The sequence below is a fragment of the Scleropages formosus genome, chromosome 3 (genome assembly GCF_900964775.1).
Source record: "Scleropages formosus chromosome 3, fSclFor1.1, whole genome shotgun sequence".
NCBI classification, from domain to species: Eukaryota; Metazoa; Chordata; class Actinopteri; order Osteoglossiformes; family Osteoglossidae; genus Scleropages; species Scleropages formosus.
The window spans coordinates 1,173,026-1,193,020 of NC_041808.1; the positions used below are offsets into that span (position 1 = coordinate 1,173,026).

Genomic DNA, 19,995 nt, shown 5'->3' on the forward strand with positions numbered 1-19,995 from the left:
GGGCAATAATTCATATACATATTTACACCACAGACGTGACAATGACATAATGGGAATTATGTATATAAATATAGTATATATAGTATATATACAAGAGTGTGCCGGAATGTAATCCCCCCGACGCAGTCGGTCATGTCGAGCTGATGTCACGGCCACAGTTACGCCAGTTAATGGAACACGTTCCCCGCCCCCCCCGCCCATGAGCAGCGTGAACGATGTGCTGCTGCACACATGAGTCACGGACGCCTGTTTCATATTCCTCGCACAGCGGCTGCATCCTCCAGGGCTCCTGCTCTTACTGTGCTTCTTATTGCAATATATTTCATCTCGCAGTCATGGCAACCGCAGCTCTTCTAAAGAGCACCGACCGGGGGCCTGTTTGACCGAACTGAGGCCCAAGCCGTACGTCGTGATGATGAAAATGAATAACAAATGCCTTCCGTTCTGTCTCTGCGGAACGGGGATCATTTGAGGAAATCAATTTTGCATCGGCTTCTCAGAGCGCCTGTGTAAAATCTATCTATCTATCTATCTATCTATGTAGTGATCTAAAGAAATACATAAACTAAATAACTGTCAAGTGTTAACATAAGAGGAATGCCATTTATACAGAGGAAATGAACTTCTCAGTAGTTCAATACAATACTTTAAAAATAGCAAGAAAAAGAACAGCAGCAACAAAAACAAAATATGAACATAATGAAAATTATAATGATTTGATTTGTCAGATTCTTATACTTGATGATCAATACATAAATCCTGATTGATTAATAAAAAGCACGAAATGGGGCTTACTTTCCCATTTGGACTCGCTTTCTTAAAAACTCTAGAAAGAGAAGAGAGAAAAGAGAGGTTATTGCACACGTTGCTCTTCCTACCACACAGTAAGTTCCGAAGGTGTCGATGACAGAGTGACCTCTGCTTGGGAAGGAGAAGCGGTTAAACGCTGTGCAGTCGGTGAGAACCACCGGGCAAACACACACACACACACACACACACACACACACACAGAGTACCCACTGAACGTCAACATTTACACCTTTGCTCACCACTGCAAAAATATCTGGAATTTTCACTGAGGTTAGTAGGGATTCAGAAATCACTTTTAATAGACATCATACATAAATGTAATGTGTAAGTATACAAACATAAATACACAACAACCTACTAAAGAGCACGCAGCCCCTCCTGAGGCTTCCGTCCGCAATGTTTTCACAGTGAGCATGTTCCTTTCAGCACTCTGTCCCCTGCTGCCTCATACCAGGATGCACCAAGCACCGCAGCATCGTTGATACTCAGGAACTTTTCTCCTCGCACCATCACTTTCATACATTTTGAAATGCATCATCACCGGGATCCGACAAAACACCACTTGTGACAGTAAACCTTCATTCGCATTGATTCATTTAGCAGAAGCTTTTCTCCAAAGTGACGTAAGAGCCACTGCTTTCCAAGAGGACTGAAAAGACATTGAGACGTGATGAGGAGAGACGGTGAGATGCAAGTTTATGGATCTGTGAGGAGATCAGACGATAAGTGGCTCTGAAAGAGATGCTTTGAGACCCTTCTTGAATGTTGAAAGGGATTCAGCAGCTCTGAGGCGCACGGGGAGCTCGTTCCACCACATCAGAGCTTTGGATTTTGGACTTTTTCGATTCTTTCTGCGCAAACCGGTACTCGGGATCGTTGCTGGACATCACGCGCCTCATCTTGGGGACGGCACTGCAGCGGCGGTGGCTGATTATTTCCGATGCAATTAGCAGACGTCCTCATCGTTGAAGCCTTAATGATGTCATAAATTAGCTGAAGTCCCATTAGTCTCCAGCAAAGGCCATTTCAACATCATGCTCTGAAGTGCATCTGAAGTCTTTATCATAAGTAATAACTGCAAAGAGGAGCCCAAAAGTCCTGCTCGCAGCAAGGACGTTACAATGAGAGTGTCGTGTTTTCTGAGCCATGATGTAAGAATCGGGATCGTTTCCTCGCTCTCATTGGGGACTGAACAAATTCAGTAAAACCTCCGGCTCTGCTTTCCATCGCGGGCGACGCTCTCAGGAATGCCTCTTGGGATTTAGTCGCCGAAATTGCAGCGCTGATTTTCCATCAGTCGCCTTTTCTTCTGGGACAGCGGAGGAACAAAAGCTTTCTGAGCGAGGGGACTTTTTGTAAACACACACACAAACACACACAAACACCTGCTGTATTAACTGTAACATTTATTTTGCAGATATCAGCACAAATTGCTTTTCTGTGAAGTAACTTACACTGATTTACCCAGTCATATAACAGGGTAACTCTTCCTGTGTCGATCCAGCATAATTGCCTTATGTGGGGGTGGGGGTGGGGGTGGGGGGGGCACTGTACCCACTACAGCAGGTGCAGTACAGTATTTTAACTTTACATGGAATGATGTTCATCTCCAGATTCTCCTCTAACAGGAACTTTTGTTCATGAGAAAAAGTGTGAAAAATACATTTAATATTTCTCAGCGCAATCAATTATTTACCTTATTTTTAATGCATTCTATTTTATTAATTAATTTGTTTATTTCTTTATGAGAAATGTTTCACTTTTTCAGAAAAAAGACATTTGCTACTGAGGGCTGAGACAACTGAACTGTACAGCATTACCATGTTTTACTGTGCTCCATGGATGCTGTTGCATGATTCAATACCAAGCTGTTTGCATTTTCTCACACCGTACTGTCCACTGTGTCGTCCACCGGCCTTTCTGGGGTTCGCCGGACGGTCACTGTACGGTGCGCCCTACCAGGGCAGGTAACAGGGAAATACTACGGTAGGAACAGGGTTATGGTGTAAAGGGTGACAGTGACACACAGGACACAAAGTGCTCGGTGAAGCTCGTCTCGCCGCGAGAAGTCACCGGCACAGCTTCGCCCTCCGTACCGACCCCCCACGGAAGGCCTGGCAGCCAATCTGCAGGATCCCTGATTTTTTTTGCCTTTTTAAATCATATCTCAGAGCAGTTTTTAAGGCTTTTTAGAGCTCAAAGACTTGCTGTCTTTCGTTGCAGTAACATGTCGGGCGAAACGTGCTGCGAGCGCAAAGAGACCAGCTGCCCTGAGCAGCAGTAAAAATGGACCGTGTTTTACCCTTGCATTATTTAAGAAGCCTTTGGGCAAATTTTTCACTAATTAGCCACAGTTTCCTACTAAGTGAAAATGGGGCTGACAGCACTTCCTTCTGCATTATAAGAAAAGGAACCCTGTTTACACGCTTTGTCCCCTCGGCATCATTTTCATGCTCACATTTCCTTCGGTGTTGCAGAAAGACGAAAGAGCAGAGAATGACAGTAATGGAAATTTCCACTTATTCTGCACAAACTGAGCTCTGCTGACCACACCCAATGTTGAGCTGCTTCGAAGTCTGGGACCCTGTAGGGATGGACGTTATTCCCCTGTAAAATATTGAAATTAACTCGTAAGCTGTAAATCTTAAAACAACCCATAAAATGAATAAATCACTGTTTTGCATCCCTGATTCTACTTACCTACCTGGTGTGACCAGTGCAACTTGGGCTTCACTTATTTTTACAGCTGCACTACATCAGACCTGTAATGATATTATCAGAACAGTAATACTGGAATGAAATAATAATAAAGAGTAACCCAAGGCTCTAATGATGTTAATAATGACAGTAATAATGGAATGGAATCATAATAAAATGGAATGATAAGACTATTTTTGCAGTGAAGCTGTTCTGATTTACCTCTCAGACAGTGTATTCAGTTAGAAGTGGTCTGCAGACAATGACAGAAACACACTGAACCATTTATCAAGCAATAATAAGGCACCATAATAACTGACCGCTGCGAGATTTACTGAAAACATCAAATGAAAGGCTTACAAGGGAGAAAACATTTCAGTTAACGTTCCTCTTCACTGAATATTCCATTCCATTATTACTGTTATTATTAATATCATTACAGGATTTATTGAGTTACTCATTGCAATCGTTCGATTCCATTATTATCGTTATTATCAATATCATTACAGGATTTGCTGGGTTATTCATTGTTATCGTATGTGTAGACGCTTTGAAATATGAAGCCCGAGTTATGAGAAAATGAAGATTACGCTGTGATTTGTCACAATGCCTGGTTTGGCCCATCTGTGCTCCTCCGGTGTGCTGGGATAACACTTGTGTTTCGCACCATTACGTTCGGTTGTGTGTTCTAGGCCCCTGGTTCCAAGGGTCTTTCGGGAATCCGAAAAATCGCTTCTGCAGGAATACGTCTTTTCAGCAATACTTCATTTTCACGACAAGAGTCCGTATGATTGAGGCTGTTCAGTGAAAGGGAGCTTCAGGCAATAAAGTGTTATTTGCTAGGTGCTCTAAATAGACACAGATGATGTTCGAGGCTCCAAGCAGAAGCAGGCAGAGCCTCCTGTTAACACGTTAATTTGATGTGTCGCACAGGTCTCCTCTCGCTGCTCGTATCCTTGTGTCGACGGCACCGATTCGGCCTTTGCTCATATGGAAAATACGCGGAGGCTTTGCGTGAGACTCAGCGTCTTCTGGTCCCTTCCCCTCTCTGCTCTGGACTAATGTTGTTTTAATGGCTCCCCGAGAGGCGCGAAGGGCGGCGATCTTCCTCAAAGCTCTCATGGAGACACTATGGTAAGAGGAGTAATTTCCCTTGCAGAGGAGTACGCTGTCTTTTCACCATAGGCAGTGGTTGCTATGGAAACTTCCTTTGAATCCCATGTTTTATTCAGATCAAGACAGGCTTATGGTTTGATGGTGCCGCAACCACCGCCGCTCTTTAACTCACACTGGCGGCACGGAAACACTAACGTGTCACATTATGACATTTTGTAAAGGTCAAAGGAACGAGGTTTTGAACTTTCGGCATGTTTTTGCTGGGAACACATTTCGGCACCAATAGGTCAGCTGTGCGCTGCTCTCCAGGAAACAGAGAGGAATTTTACTGGTATCGGTCGTTACCCCCCGGCGCACCTTCCAGCCATCAGAGCAAAACTGGTTTGGACCAGTTGGGGGGCAGCTGGAAGCGTAGTGGCTACAACGGCTGCCTCTAGACCCCAAGGTCACAGGTTCAATTACCACCTCTGGTTGTAGTACCTGTGAACAAGGTGCTTACCCTGTAATTACTCCAGTAAAATTCACCAGCTGTATAAATGGGTAAATACCTGTAAGTCGCTTTGGCGAGAAGCATCAGATAAATGCAAGCTTTGTACGTACACTGACATTTCAATTTCCTCTATGGAGCTTCAAACGTTAGAGAAGAAGAGGTATGAAAACATGAAACTCGTGTCGAACTGTCCCACATTCCATGTTAATAACTGACTGTTTTGTTTCCAGAAGCATGTTCTGCATGTTCTTCTAGTCTGAAATATCCTGAGTGTCAAGAACACGAACGTAAATACATATCAGACTCTAGTACCCAAAATCGACGTAACTGGCGTACGTTCCTTTAACAGCAGGACTCTCTATTTTTCTCTGGAAAATGCAGAAGGGAGCTGACATGTCAGGTTTTTCCACTGGAATTATTCATTTTATGAATCATTATTGATTTTTGTGCTAATTTCCTATAACAGGGGCATTTATGCCAAATGCGTTATTCACTTACACCCAGCGTGTTCTTGTGTGTTTGTCATCTGTCACTTTCCCAGCAGCCCTGGCAAAGGATGTGTGTGTGTATCCGAGTTAACGCTTGACTGCATAAGTGAATAAAGTTAATACATTTTATTACTGCTGAAACACTATACAGGCAGCCCCGAGTTACGAACGCCCGACTTACATACAACCTGTAGTTACGAACCACCCCCTTACTGACAGAAGCTGATTTTTTTTGTCACCCTTCAGCAACAATCAGATGAAAACTTCATAATTAAGCCTATTGTATTAAAAATTTGAGTTATTGTATATACAACGGTTCGTAATAATATACAAGCACTCCTTTGTAACGCGCATCAAAACATTACGTGTCTACAGCGGTTGGTTGGATAGTGGGAGGGGCGCTTGAGCCCGAAGTAGGACAGACTTCCATCCATCCATCCATCCATCTTCCTCCGCTATCCGGGGCCGGGTCGCGGGGGCAGCAGTCCGAGCAGAGTCCTCTAGACTTCCCTCTCCCCCGCACACCTCCTCCAGTTCCTCTGGAGAAACCCCAAGGCGTTCCCAGGCCAGCCGGGAGACATAGTCTCCCCAACGTGTCCTGGGTCTGCCCCGAGGCCTCCTCCCAGTGGGACAAGCCCGGAACACCTCCCCAGGGAGGTGTCCGGGAGGCATCCGGAACAGATGCCCGAGCCACCTCAACTGGCTCCTCTCGATGCGGAGGAGCAGCGGCTCTACTCCGAGCTCCTCCCGGGTGACTGAGCTCCTCACCCTATCCCTAAGGGTGCGCCCAGCCACTCTGCGGAGGAAACTCATTTCTGCCGCTTGTATCCGCGATCTCATTCTTTCGGTCATGATCCAGAGTTCATGAGCATAGGTGAGGGTAGGAACATAGATCGACCGGTAAATTGAAAGCTTTGCCTTACGACTCAGCTCCCTCTTCACCACAACAGACCGGTACAATGACCGCATTGCTGCGGACGCCGCACCGATCCGTCCGTCAACCTGCCGCTCCATTTTTCCCTCACTCGTGAACAAGACCCTGAGATACTTAAACTCCTCCACTTGAGGGAGCAACTCCCCCCTAACTCGGAGGGGGCAATCCACCTTTTTCCGACTGAGAACCATGGCCTCGGATTTGGAGGTGCTGATTCTCATCCCCGCCGCTTCGCACTCGGCTGCAAACCTCCCCAGTGCACGCTGCAAGTCTTGACTTGATGAAGCCAACAGGACCCTATCGTCCTCAAAAAGCAGAGAAGAGATCTCGCGGCCTCCAAAACAGACACCCTCCATTCCCTGGCTGCGCCTAGAAATTCTGTCCATGAAGATAATGAACAGAATCGGTGACAAAGGGCAGCCCTGGCGGAATCCAACATGCACCGGGAACAGGTCTGACTTACTGCCAGCAATGCGAACCAAGCTCCTGCTCCGGTCATACAGGGAACGAACAGCCCGTAGCAGTAAGCCCCGAACCCCATAATCCCGAAGTACCTCCCATAGGATGCCACGAGGGACACGGTCGAACGCCTTCTCTAGGTCCACAAAACACATATGGACTGGTTGGGCAAACTCCCACGAACCCTCCAGCACCCTAGTGAGGGTATAGAGCTGGTCCAGTGTTCCACGGCCAGGGCGAAAACCGCATTGCTCCTCCTGAATCCGAGGTTCGACTATCGGTCGGATTCTCCTTTCCAGTACCCTGGCATAGACTTTCCCAGGGAGGCTAAGGAGTGTGATCCCCCTGTAGTTGGAACACAATCTCCGGTCCCCCTTCTTAAAAAGAGGGACCACCACCCCGGTCTGCCAGTCCAGAGGCACCGTTCCCGAACTCCACGCGATGCTGCAGGGGCGTGTCAGCCAAGACAGCCCCACAACATCCAGAGACTTGAGAAACTCAGGGCGGATCTCATCCACCCCCGGAGCCTTGCCACTGAGGAGTTTTTTGACTACCTCAGCAACTTCAGCCAGGGTAATGGACGAGTCCCCCTCCGAGTCCCCAGCCTCAGCTTCCTCTACGGAAGGCGTGTCGGAGGGATTGAGGAGATCCTCAAAGTACTCCTTCCACCGCCCGAGGACATCCTCAGCTGAGGTCAGCAGCGCACCACTTCCACTGTAAACAGTGTTTGTGGAACACTGCTTCCCCCCTCTGAGTCGCCGGACGGTTTGCCAGAATCTCTTTGAGGCCGACCGAAAGTCTTCCTCCATGGCCTCACCGAACTCCTCCCAAGCCCGAGTTTTTGCCGCGGCGATTGCCAGAGCCGCGCTCCGTTTGGCCCGTCGGTACCTGTCAGCTGCTTCAGGAGTCCCATGAGCCAGCCAGGCCCGATAGAACTCCTTCTTCAGCTTGACGGCATCCCTTACTTCCGATGTCCACCACCGTGTTCGGGGATTGCCGCCGCGACAGGCGCCGGAGACCTTATGGCCGCAGCTCCGAACCGCCGCCCCGACAATGGAGGCGCGGAACATAGTCCATTCAGACTCGATGTCCCCCACCTCCCTCGGGACCTGGTTGAAGCTCTGTCGGAGGTGGGAGTTGAAGACTTCTCTGACAGGGGCCTCCGCCAAATGTTCCCAACAGACCCTCACTATGCGTTTGGGCCTGCCAGGTCTGTCCAGCTTTTTCCCCCGCCATCGAATCCAACTCACCACCAGGTGGTGATCAGTTGACGGCTCAGCCCCTCTCTTCACCCGAATGTCCAAGACATATGGCCGAAGGTCAGAAGAAACAACTACAAAGTCGATCATCGACCTCCGACCTAGGGTGTCCTGGTGCCAAGTGCACTGATGGACACCCTTATGCATGAACATGGTGTTCGTTATGGATAAACCGTGACTAGCACAGAAATCCAGTAACAACTCACCGCTCGGGTTCAGATCAGGGAGGCTGTTCCTCCCAATCACGCCCCTCCAGGTGTCACTGTCGCTGCCCACGTGGGCGTTAAAGTCCCCCAGTAGAACGACAGAGTCCCCAGTGGGAGCGCTTTCCAGCACGCCCTCCAGGGACTCCAAGAAGGCCAGGTACTCTACACTGCCACTAGGCGCATAAGCACAAACGACAGTGAGAGACCGTTCCCTGACCCGAAGGCACAGGGAGATGACCCTCTCATTCACCGGGGTAGACTCCAACACATGGCGGCTAAACTGGGGGCCTATTAATAAGCACACACCTGCCCGGCGCCTCTCACCCTGGGCAACGCCAGAATAGTGAAGAGTCCACCCTTGGTCGAGAAGAGTGGTTCCAGAACCCAAGCTGTGAGTGGAAGTGAGCCCGACTATATCTAGACGGTATCTCTCAATTTCCTGCACCAGCTCAGGCTCCTTCCACGCCAGTGAGATGACATTCCAAGTCTCAAAAACCAGAGTTGGCGCCCGAGGTTTGGGTCGGCCGGGCACTCGGCCCCGACCGCCGCCCAAATCACAATGCACCGGCCCCTTACGGTCTCTCCGGCAGGTGGTGAGCCCACCGAAGAGCGGCTCCACATCATGGCTTCGGGCTGAGCCCGGCCAGGCCCCGTGGGCATAGACCTGCCACCAGGCGCTCGCATGCGAGCCCCCCCCCCCCCAGGCCTGGCTCCAGGGTGGGGCCCCGGTGACCCCATACCGGGCGGGGTAAACGAAAGCCTTGATTTTTTCTTCATAAGGGGTTTTTGAACCACGCTTTGTCTCGTCTGTCATCCAGGACCTGTTTGTCATGGGAGACCCTACCAGGGGCATATAGCCCCAGGCAACATAGCTCCTGGACTTGGACAGACAGGACAGACTTCCTTCTTTTCCCATTAACAGTGTCTCGTGTGTTACTGTATTTGGCTTTAATTTTTTTGTTTTTACCCTCCTAATCAATGTACCAAAGTGTAAATGTGATGCAAGTGATGGTGATGCATCAAAGAAAAGGAAAACGATCACAACAAACTAAAGTGCAAACAAGAAATTAATCAGAAAAAAGTGAAACACCAACAAACATTGGAAAAGCGAACATTAAAGTTAGTGTTTTGTGCACACACACACACACACACACACACACACACACACACACACTCTCTCTCACTCTCTCAGCTATAAAAGACACGTCTCAACCTCATCCCAGTTGCGGAATCTCACTCGACACAACAATCCCCTCTGCGCTCTCAAACCTCCCTCGCTTTGCTCTTCCAAGTCCTGTCCCTCATTGTCCCCCAGTTCTGTTACACATCTCCGTTATAAAGACTGTCTGCCTTGACCCTTGACCATGATTGCGGCTCTCGCCTCTGTTCAGTTCGCTCATAGACCGACCGACCATTCGCCCATCCTCGACCACGAGAAGACGTCTAGCCCTTTGATTCTGAATAAACGATCCTGCACTTGGGTCCAGCCTCTGTTGTCTCCGTGTCCTCTGTTCATCATGACAGTAGTAATGTTTATTATCTCTTTTCATGTCTCTATTATAAATACTGTAGTTACATTGATTATTGTTACATTGTATTACTGTATTGTTATATTAAAGATGTTTTAGTGTATCTGAAGTGTTTCTTTAGTTTTTTATGCACAGAAACGTACACGATACACGATATAGCAAGACAAACATTTGACAAACTGATGTTAGATACCCACCATACCGAACTGTTACGACTTACATCAAAATCTGACTTAAAGACCAACTGAGGACACGGAACTCGTTCATAATCCGGGGACTGCCTGTATAAATATAAAGAAATTAATACGTATAAACACACACACATTTTCTGAACCGCTTGTCCCATACGGGGTTGCGGAGCCTACCTGGCAACACAGGGCGTAAGGCCGGAGGGGGAGGGGACACACCCACGCCAGTCCGTCGCAAGGTACCCCAAGCAGGACTCGAACCCCAGACCCACCGGACAGCAGGACTGTGCCACCATACCCCCCACGTATAAACACTATATATATATATATATATATATATATATATATATATATATATATATATATATATATATATATATATATATATATATATAGGTAGGGGGCGCGGTGGCGCGGTGGGTTGGACCAGGTCCTACTCTCCAGTGGGTCTGGGGTTCGAGTCCCGCTTGGGGTGCCTTGCGGCGGACTGGCGTCCCGTCCTGGGTGTGTCCCCTCCCCCTCTGGCCCTACGCCCTGTGTTACCGGGTGGGCTCCGGTTCCCCGTGACCCCATATGGGACAAGCGGTTCTGAAAATGTGTGTGTGTGTGTGTGTATATATATATATAAAAAAATTAAAAAAAAAAAAACCTGGACACAGTTAATAAGTATCAGTGGTTGCCATGACCATAAGTCCTACTGAAACTTGTCTGGTAGACACTGCTTTCCATGCTCTTGCCAAAGGCATAAAATAAAATTTTATAGCTATAGCCCAATGAAAAGTAATTTTATTTCAGTTTACAGATCGAGACAATAACTCGGCGCCCCTTCGCCTTGGCACAGCATGTCATTTAACATCGAAGTGAAATAGACACCGTCCATTTATGAGTGTTTATGAATGCAGTCCAGGGCACCAAGCCCATCGACCCCTTTGTGTGTTTACCTGCACTCCTGAGCTGGAAACCCCACTGTGGGCAAAACAGTAAATCATCGCTTACAAACTGCTTCTTTCACCAGGTTCAAATTGCCGCTAATTTTTAATTAAATTGCAGTTAATGTCTAGGCTATTGTAAAATATTGACATCTGATATAAGATAAGATACTTTATGGTCATTGTATGTCATACAATGACATTTTGTATAAATCTCTGCAGTGGAGAAACATACTACAAAGAGCACAAATAACGCACCAAAAGGGCCACACACCAAAATACGATTGGCCTTCTCTGTTCAGGATGTTCACAGTAAGTGACGAAAGTTTTAAACCTCCTTTTTCACGTCAGGCGGCAACACCTTGAAGCAGATGGCAATTTGTGGAAAAGGCGAGGGAGCAGATGGCTCAGGTGGACGCTGTGATGGTGGACCTACCTACGGCAGATGGCCGACGCCTTGGGCCCAACTGCTTGCACGAGCAGCTCGCATCGCTCGATTCCCACAAGTGTCAACTGAGCAGCGAAAGGTTGGGAGAAGCCAGCAGGTGGCGTAGAGATTAGAGCTGCTACTCTACGCTCACAGGACCCCGGTTCGAATCACACCTCCTGCTGAAGGTCCTCGCCCTGAGATGATACAATAAAAATGACCCTGCTCTATCGGTGTCGGTAACTTCGCGTTGTAATTCACTTTAGAGAAAAGAAGCAGCTACACGAACGAAAAGCTCACAACATAATTCAGGATGAACAATTGTGTTTTTCACACACTCTGCTCCCACTAGAAGTTGAAAGTAAAAAATAACGTGGGAGGGACACATAACATATTCTCATTGGCGTATTGCACTATTTACTTGGTTTAACGGTGCCATACCGTCGACCGTTACGCCATTTATCCATTTTCGTATAGCTCATAATCCTCGGGTGGTGAAACGAAATGACGTTACTGGACTGGAGGGGCTCGATTTTGGGAATGTGCTCCCGTCGGTGTGTAACTTCAGCTAGGCGGACCGAGGGGGTTTGCACGGAACAAAGATGAGCAGGATAACTTTCGTCAGTCGTTGTTAATCGTTTTCAAAAACCGTGAAAAGGCTGCCGGTCTTTGACACGTCATCTACAGCATCCGGGTTGCCGCTGCTCCTCTGCGTCCTTCTTGCTATGGAGCGCGGACGGGCGCCGGGTCCCGCCGTCCCGCGGTAACGCTCTGCATCCACGTCTGCGAGAAACTCCACTCGAAGCACATCTGTATTATCTCCGGTAAACGGAAGTGACAGCTTCGGTTTTTTTTTTTTTTTTTTTTTCTCATCTGTAATGACTGCTGACCTTTGTGTTTCTACACATCCATACGTCTTACGCTGTGGACAGGAAGGCCTTGTGGAAAAGCGTATTCAGGGGTTTGCGCAAACTTGTCCCTGTAAGCTGCCTTGGACAAAGGCCTCAGCTAAATAAAATGAAATAAAATGAAAAAAAAAGGGTTTTATCAGACACAGATGACTTTTTGCTTACACTCCCTAGAAAATGCACTGAAATCATGGCCATCATAGACCTGTGTGAGTATGACCTCAGGTGTTGGTGCTATTCAATGCAGAGACCCCCCCCCCCCCCACACACACACACACACACACACACACACACACACACACACACAGTCCTGATGAAGGACATATGCATGTGGTGGAATGCAGCATTACATCGATACATCGAGTGCATAAAAATAAACAATTTTTCGCAGTTTTCTCAGAAAGGTACTCCCAGTGTTGGCAGCTGACCGCTTAATGGTTATTGCTGCTGTCTTTGGCTCTGAAGGTTGCTGGATCAAGTCCCACCTTGAGCAAAGTACTTACCCTAAACAGTTGCAATAAAATTACCCAACTGTGTAAAAGGGTAAATAGTTGCTTTGGAGAAAAGTGTCAGCTAGATGAACACATAATTTATCACTTGCTCAAACCTACATATTGTTTATAATTAACAAGCTTAACCGATTTATTCAATCCAACAATGAAGTATAACTTTCTATTTCACGTATCAGAAAATATCAATAGCTACACGATGGAGTTAATGAGTCATCGTGTTTCATTACTCAGAGAAAGTTTTTGAAAAAAAGCTGACAACTACCGTTTCTTAGCAAATGTAGTCATTTTAAGGGACTTACAACACTTAATATTCCTTTCAAATCGTTTTAGGGAAACCTTTTGCGTGAGGTCATTGACAGCTATTGACAGCTATTGACAGCAGGCAATGAAAAGGTTCCAGCGGAAACAGTGATGCTGCATTTTCTTCTCATTATTACTGCTGGTGGAAAATCACAACTGTGAACATTTTCTGTACTTTAGATCAAAGGTCTCAAATAAATTACCTACAAAATGGTATATAATTTCAGTGTATCTATGCACATAATTAAACACTGCGGAGTTTACGCTTTACAGTGGGAATGTCACGCTGGTACGGCTCATTTTACTTTCGACTTGTTTTAATGACGCCATATGGATATTCGTCGTTCATTCATTCATTCATTTTATTTATTTATTTAATTTATTTAATTTTTCCTAGGACTAACAACCAGTTTGACAAGGTACACTTGAGAGCTAGCTATTAAACTACTATTATAACATAATAGCATTAATAACGATTAACTATTATAAGATGTCCCCTTCCTTCATTTGTTTTTCGCTTTCAAGTTCTCGCAGGACCAGAGCAGGACCCACTTTTGTTTACTCTCACTTATTCATTTTTCTGAATGTAACGGAACTATGTGACGCTTTGCTCCGAAACAACTTACATTGTTGTTACTTTCCCGGGTGATACAGCTGGGTACGTATTACTGTATTCACCCAGGATAAGTACTCTGACCAAGTGTGCTACGGCAGGAGGTGGGATCTCAACGCAGCTCTCATCGCGGGTACCAGGAAACAGCAGTAAATACTGCACCGCCTGCCGCCCCCATAGAACCGAACCCTGATTAATTCTACAGTAACAACAGAGATTGATTTAAAAAGAGATCAGTTTGTAAAAATCAATTCACAGAGAGTAAACACACTTCCGTCACTCGAAGTGCTTTTGCAGGCCATGGCGGTAATGAATTTTCTATGAGCGTGCAGCACGTTACTGACGTGCACAACCTTACCCTGGAATACTTGCTTTTTTTATTTACACCGTTTTTTTACCATCTGAGCACGTGTGGGACCCCAGAGGACAGCAGGGCTGTGAGCCATGAACAAAACACACCGACGACGACAACAACCGTTATGTAACTGCTGCAGCCATCAGCTGCTTGCACAACAGCAAACACAGAGAACGCCAGAGGGACGTGGCATCGAAACCTTCTCGCGTACAGAGGTTCACATCCGACTTTTGCTCAGACTCGAAAAAGACAAAAATACGAGTTAAATTATACATACCGATAAAGAAAGGGGTCTGAAACGGTGAAAGTTTAATTGGAATTATATGAGAAGACACTGGAGCGGGGTGAACACCTTTGACTCGAACCTAAACACTACTGTGGGACCGGAGAGGACGAGCCATTCATTGACGGCAGCTGCTGATGGACTAACTGCGATGATGGATTTTCTCTGGTGATGTCTGCAGCTTCCACCGAGGATCAATACAGCCGTTCAAAGTGCTTCGTATGAAGTAACGGTGGAGCCAGAAGCGCATCGCTGCAAACCTCTGCCTGCCCTGGAGACCGTGGCCCCGGGACCGAGACGAAACATACAGAAACCCACCTGCATCTGTCTGTGTTTTCACGCTAATTCCTAATCGCTTTCTCGCCACTTGCTTAGTGGGCAACTTTCTGCCAACCCAGCAGCACCACAGTACAGCACAGTACAGTACAGTACAGTATAGCATAGTATAGAATAGTACAGCACGATATAATGGATTATAGCACAGTACTGTTCAGTATAGTACGGTACGGTGTAGCCCGGTATAGTACGGTACAGTACAGTACAGCGCGGTATAATATATTATAGCACAGTACAGCACAGTATAGTACAGTATAGAACAGTACTATATGAATATGGCCTTACTTTCGATTCACATGTGATACAAGACACCCAAAACAGTGAAAAAAGAAACACTGCAGTAAAGTACCCATTTATACAGCTGGATAATTTTGCCAGGGCAATTCAGGGTAAATATACTACATTTATTCATTTACGTGACTTTTTTTTCCAAGGCGACTTACAATTACCGAGCCATTTACATAGCCAGGTAATTTTTACGGGAACAAGTAAGGTTCAGGACCTTGCTCAAGGGTACTACTGTGAGAGGTGGGAATGAAACATGCGACTTTTGGGTATAAACGAGTAGCTCTAAGCACTACTTGTTCAAGAGTACTGGGGCTGGAGATGGGATTCGAACCTGTGAGCTAAGAGTCCAAAGGCAGCAGTTCGAACCACGACACCAGCAGCTGCCCCATCGCTGCTTGCTGTTCCTATATGAGTCAGTGAAGGGATTCGATGTGTGACTGTCGGCAGGCGACAGATCACTAGGAAGCAGACAAAGTTTTTCCAAAGGGAACGAATTTTCTTTTGTCTCGTTTCGTTCCTGGTTCATTTGAGTTTTTGTCCTTCATCAGAACGTACACAAGTGAATGAAACCAAAAAAGTTACATTCGCTCATCGATGTAACACTTCCCTCTACGGGAACTTACAGTGATAAGCTACTTTAACGTTAACGGAACTTTTTCGTTCATGTAGCTGCTTCGTTTCTCGAAAGCGAATTACAGCGTTAAGCTACCGACGCCGACGGACCCATATAATACAGCAGGGTAATTTTTACTGTGTCACTTCTAGGGCACTATAGCAGGAGGTATGATCTGAACTCGGGTCCTCTGAGAGCCAAGCAGGAGCGCTAAGGACTGCGCCCCCTGCTGGCCAAACAAAGGTGAGCGCTCCTTGTTTTCGTTAACTCACTCAACCGTTAACAACCGTTGGAACCCTCGGTGCGGCCACACACACGCGATGTGGCTAAAGTAACTGCCTAAATATTTACATGCATTGGCTCACGATTTATGCCCTGGAATCACAGATGTAAAACCTCGGAAATCCAGTCAGACATGAACTGGTCCCTGACGTCAACAGGAAACGAAACGGTGCGCTGGGGGTCAAAGGGCCCGACAGCAGGGCCATCGAGGACATTAATCGATTAGGCAATCGTTCCCGTAACTCTCCCGCACGACGCACGCACTGCGTCCGACGCACACTGCGTCCAAACATTTCAGGCTCCGATTCAGAGAGCGGTTAAGGGCCACGTTCACGCGTGGAACTGCAAGGGGAGGAAAAGGCCGTTTTTCCATTAATTAAATCTGCGCATCGTTCAAACTCGCTGCTTCTCCAGAACACAGCAGTTCGGCGGAGAAACGCGGCCGTAACGGCACAAATGTACGAAAAGAAGGCAGCGGGAAAACACGAGCAGAATGAAACACATCTGGAAGCCCCCGGTTTGATGCACAAATCACACACACTTTGCACTTCTCGGATAAGCGGCCGCACCTGGCGCTCGTTCGCCCTCAGCCGCTCGGCACTCACACACGCGCACGCGGAAGGGACACGCGGCGGACAGCTTCGTGATGCATTATGTAAATGCGCTGTCCAGAAAGCGCACGCGTGTGTGTGTGTGTGTTTGCACTGACATTCTCATGGGACTAAAATGTTTTGATGAGGGGTTACTTTTTGCTCATAAGAGCAGGATGTCTCCTGATGAAGGTCTCGCACAGAAGCGTCGACGTCTTTGTCGTCACACGACTGCTCTTTCCTGAAAGCACCGGGTGTGCGTTTCTGCCAAGAGCGGCCACTTGGTTTTCACCGTTTCGGCCTGAATCCGGTGCTGAAATTCACTAAAATGCTGAGCTTCCGCACAAACGCGTTGGAGGGGGGGATGAAACGCAACGAAGCTCCTGGAAGTCGTGGAACGCCTTGACTCATGAGTCACGCTCTTGTTCACCGTGGTGCAAACAGCAGCGGCATCCGAAGGCGGGATCGTAGCGCGTTGCCCTTGACGTCCCGGCTTTTCTGCAGGATATGAGAATCGTGGAGCATGAAGATGGGGGGCGGGGACAGGAGCGCTCGTGTCTCCTGGATCCACGAGGGAAACTCAGCCGCGTTTTCTGGAATGAACGTGACGGCTGTGCGGCAATAAACGGCGAGCGTGCAGGACGGTCGCATTTAGTGGCTCCAGGTGGAGCAGAGAGCGGAGACGAGGGCGTCGCTCCGCGGGAGGCCTGGACCGCATCCAACACACCAACTGACCGTCTCATCAAAACCATCCGGCACATCAAATGACATCTCGGAGCAACAAAGCAACCGGCTCTCGAAATGTGGACGTTCGTCTTGTCATACACGCATCTCTACATGTTGAATGACAAGCTCCGAAGGAGAACGTCACCCCGCCGTAGGTCCAAAGGAGCTTGTCATTCAACATATAGAGATGCGTGTATGACGCAGAAATGGCATCATAAATCATGAGAAATAACAGAAACCTACTGGACTCGGCGAAATGGGAGGGAAAGCAGATCATGGGACTGCTGATAAATTCTAAGTGACCATTTGAGGTCATGAACCCAGAGCAGGGCACGCGATGTCCCTCCAGCCTCGACGTGACCGAGGAGCTCGTAGAAAAAAAAACGTACATACAGTAAATTGATATATTTCCCCTCTCAGGTGGACATTATCATCCATTTGAGACCTGAGGTGGACATCATGATCGATACCCACACGTGGCGGACAGAACGGGTCCTCTGCGGACGCCCGCCTGCGAAGCAGACTTGGAAGCGCGGACACAGTGTATCTGATCACAAAGCCATATGTTCGTTCAAGTGTCACCGACTGCACGCGCTGTATTTATGGTAAATCCTGCCACGCTTTCCATATGTAACGTAGTACAGTATAACGGCGATGCGCCAACACGTTATTCGGGTGCTCCTCGACTTCCGATTTTTCCACTTTAGGACGGAGCAGGAGATGGACGTTCAGTAGTAACCGTACTTACAATTTAGAACTTTGATTTTTTTTCCCAGACAAACAATACTCTCTCACGATGCTGGGCAGCGACAGCGATCCGCATCTCCCGGTCTGTCACACGGAGGTGTGTATTAGTGCATTAAATGTGTTTTCGACTTACGATGGGTTTCGTGGAACGTCACCCCACCGTAGGTCAGCCAATGTGTGTGTGTGTGTGGGTGTCAGATGTGGCTCGATGAGGATCCATCAGGACAAAGTGCTTCTCCAGGTCAATGTAACTCGGGCCCTCGAGTCGCCACATGTTCGCTCGCCGCTGATCCTCCAGAGGAGAAGCTTCCAGCGAAAGGGCAGCGGCTCCATTTCGGCCACCGCGTATTCGAGGGGGCTCTTCATGGGGGGTCTCCGTGGGGGGGGGTGGGGGTGCAGGAGCCCCTCACCTCCTGAGCTCCCTGGACCAGCTGCGTGGTATGCGGTGCGGCAACCGGCTGGGGGAGGGGAGGGGAGAGGGGGGGGACACACCGGGGCATCGGGGTCCCCGCCGTCGCGAGCACCCCTCCGGAGGCTGGACATGTGACCGCTAACTCACCACAACGTGGCACGAGCGCACGAGGAGCGCACTTCCCTCACGCGCACAGCCAGGCAGGGCTCCGAGGTGCACGACACGGCGTAGAGCCCCACGTGCGCGCGCCTTTATTCCGCCGCCTGGAAACGAGTCTTTCATCCGCGGCGCGGAGCTTCGGCAAAACAGGCGAGGCGCGAGGGAGGCGCGCTCCCGGCGGAGACCCCCTGCCTGCACGAGACGAGAGTCCGCGCGCGCAGCATCCCCGAGCGACGGCCGCCGTCAGCATGGCAACGGGCAGAAACAACAATAATAACCGGTCGCTTACCTCGTGCCTTTGTCCCCCATGGTGCGGGTCGGCGCGCGGCGGCGTGGCTCGGGAGGGACGTCTCGCGCATGCAGCCCGATCGCGGGCTGGCGATCGTGGGGTGGGGTGGGGTGGGGATGAGGGTGGGGGCGGGGGGTGCTCTCGCGCCCCGTGACCCGCTCCCTTCTTAGCGAATCCAATTAAAAAAGCATCTCGGAGGGCGCTCTGGAGAAACGGGGGGCGGACGCGCGCGCACGCGCGCTCACGCGCGCTCTCAGTGGGGCAGGTGAGAGCTCCGTGTTTTCAGCGCGACTCTCGTGTCATCGGCGCAGATGTGGATCCAGAGGAGGTAAAAACCCGCAGGTCGCGCGCGCTCCACGGCGATCGGATGTTTGGCGCGTGATGTTGCACTGCCGCGCGCGCGCGCACTCGCGGCGCGACCCCCCCGCCCCTCCTTTCTCGCGCTCGGTGTGTGTGTGTGTGTGTGTGTGTGTGTGTGTGTGTGTGTGTGTGTATGTCTTGGACACAGCGGCGGAGCATCATCCAAAAGTGATTCTGAAATAATAATTAATATACGGGCGATGTTAGGGCTTATGACACATGGAGGGACAGCCCCCCCACCCCACCGCCCTTTTTGATATATACTACTGTATATACATATTTTCAACCATAGATACACAGTCTGTTTAGAGACAGACACCGACACACACACACACACGATGACGTCATTGGAAACCCACCCGTGTCACGCTGCTGGGGGCCCTGCTTGTTTACAGAGCCGTGAATTCTCTCTTCTTTCACACGAATACTGGGCACCGCCTGAAGATCCACTGCCTGCTTTCTGCACCATTGTTTCCGAGTGATGTGTAGGAGTTCCACACGGTACCCTGTTTTACATCACATTTACTCATTTAGCTGGCACTTTTCCGAAAGTGACTGACAACTATTGACCCTTTTGTACAGCTGGGTAATTTTACCAGGGTACTACAGATGGAGATGGGATTGGAACCTGCAACCTCTGAGTCCAAAGACAGCAGCTCGAACCACTGTGGTACCAGTTGTCCCCAGTCA

At 48.6% G+C, this 19,995-nt stretch overlaps 1 protein-coding gene across 3 annotated transcripts in view; it reads right to left on the minus strand.

The window, feature by feature from the left end:
* LOC108924736 (beta-arrestin-1) overlaps nucleotides 1–19,365 on the minus strand; it is a 31,144-nt gene extending 11,779 nt beyond the window's left edge. For all 3 annotated transcript variants that reach the window (XM_029250476.1, XM_029250475.1, XM_029250477.1), the window contains exons 1-2: nucleotides 18,946–19,365; nucleotides 796–826 (exon numbers count right to left, since the gene is read on the minus strand). In XM_029250476.1, the coding sequence (XP_029106309.1) occupies nucleotides 796–826; nucleotides 18,946–18,965 (51 nt within the window). In that variant the 5' untranslated portion in view covers nucleotides 18,966–19,365. The remainder of the gene's footprint in view (nucleotides 1–795; nucleotides 827–18,945) is intronic.
* Nucleotides 19,366–19,995: the final 630 nt, after the last annotated feature.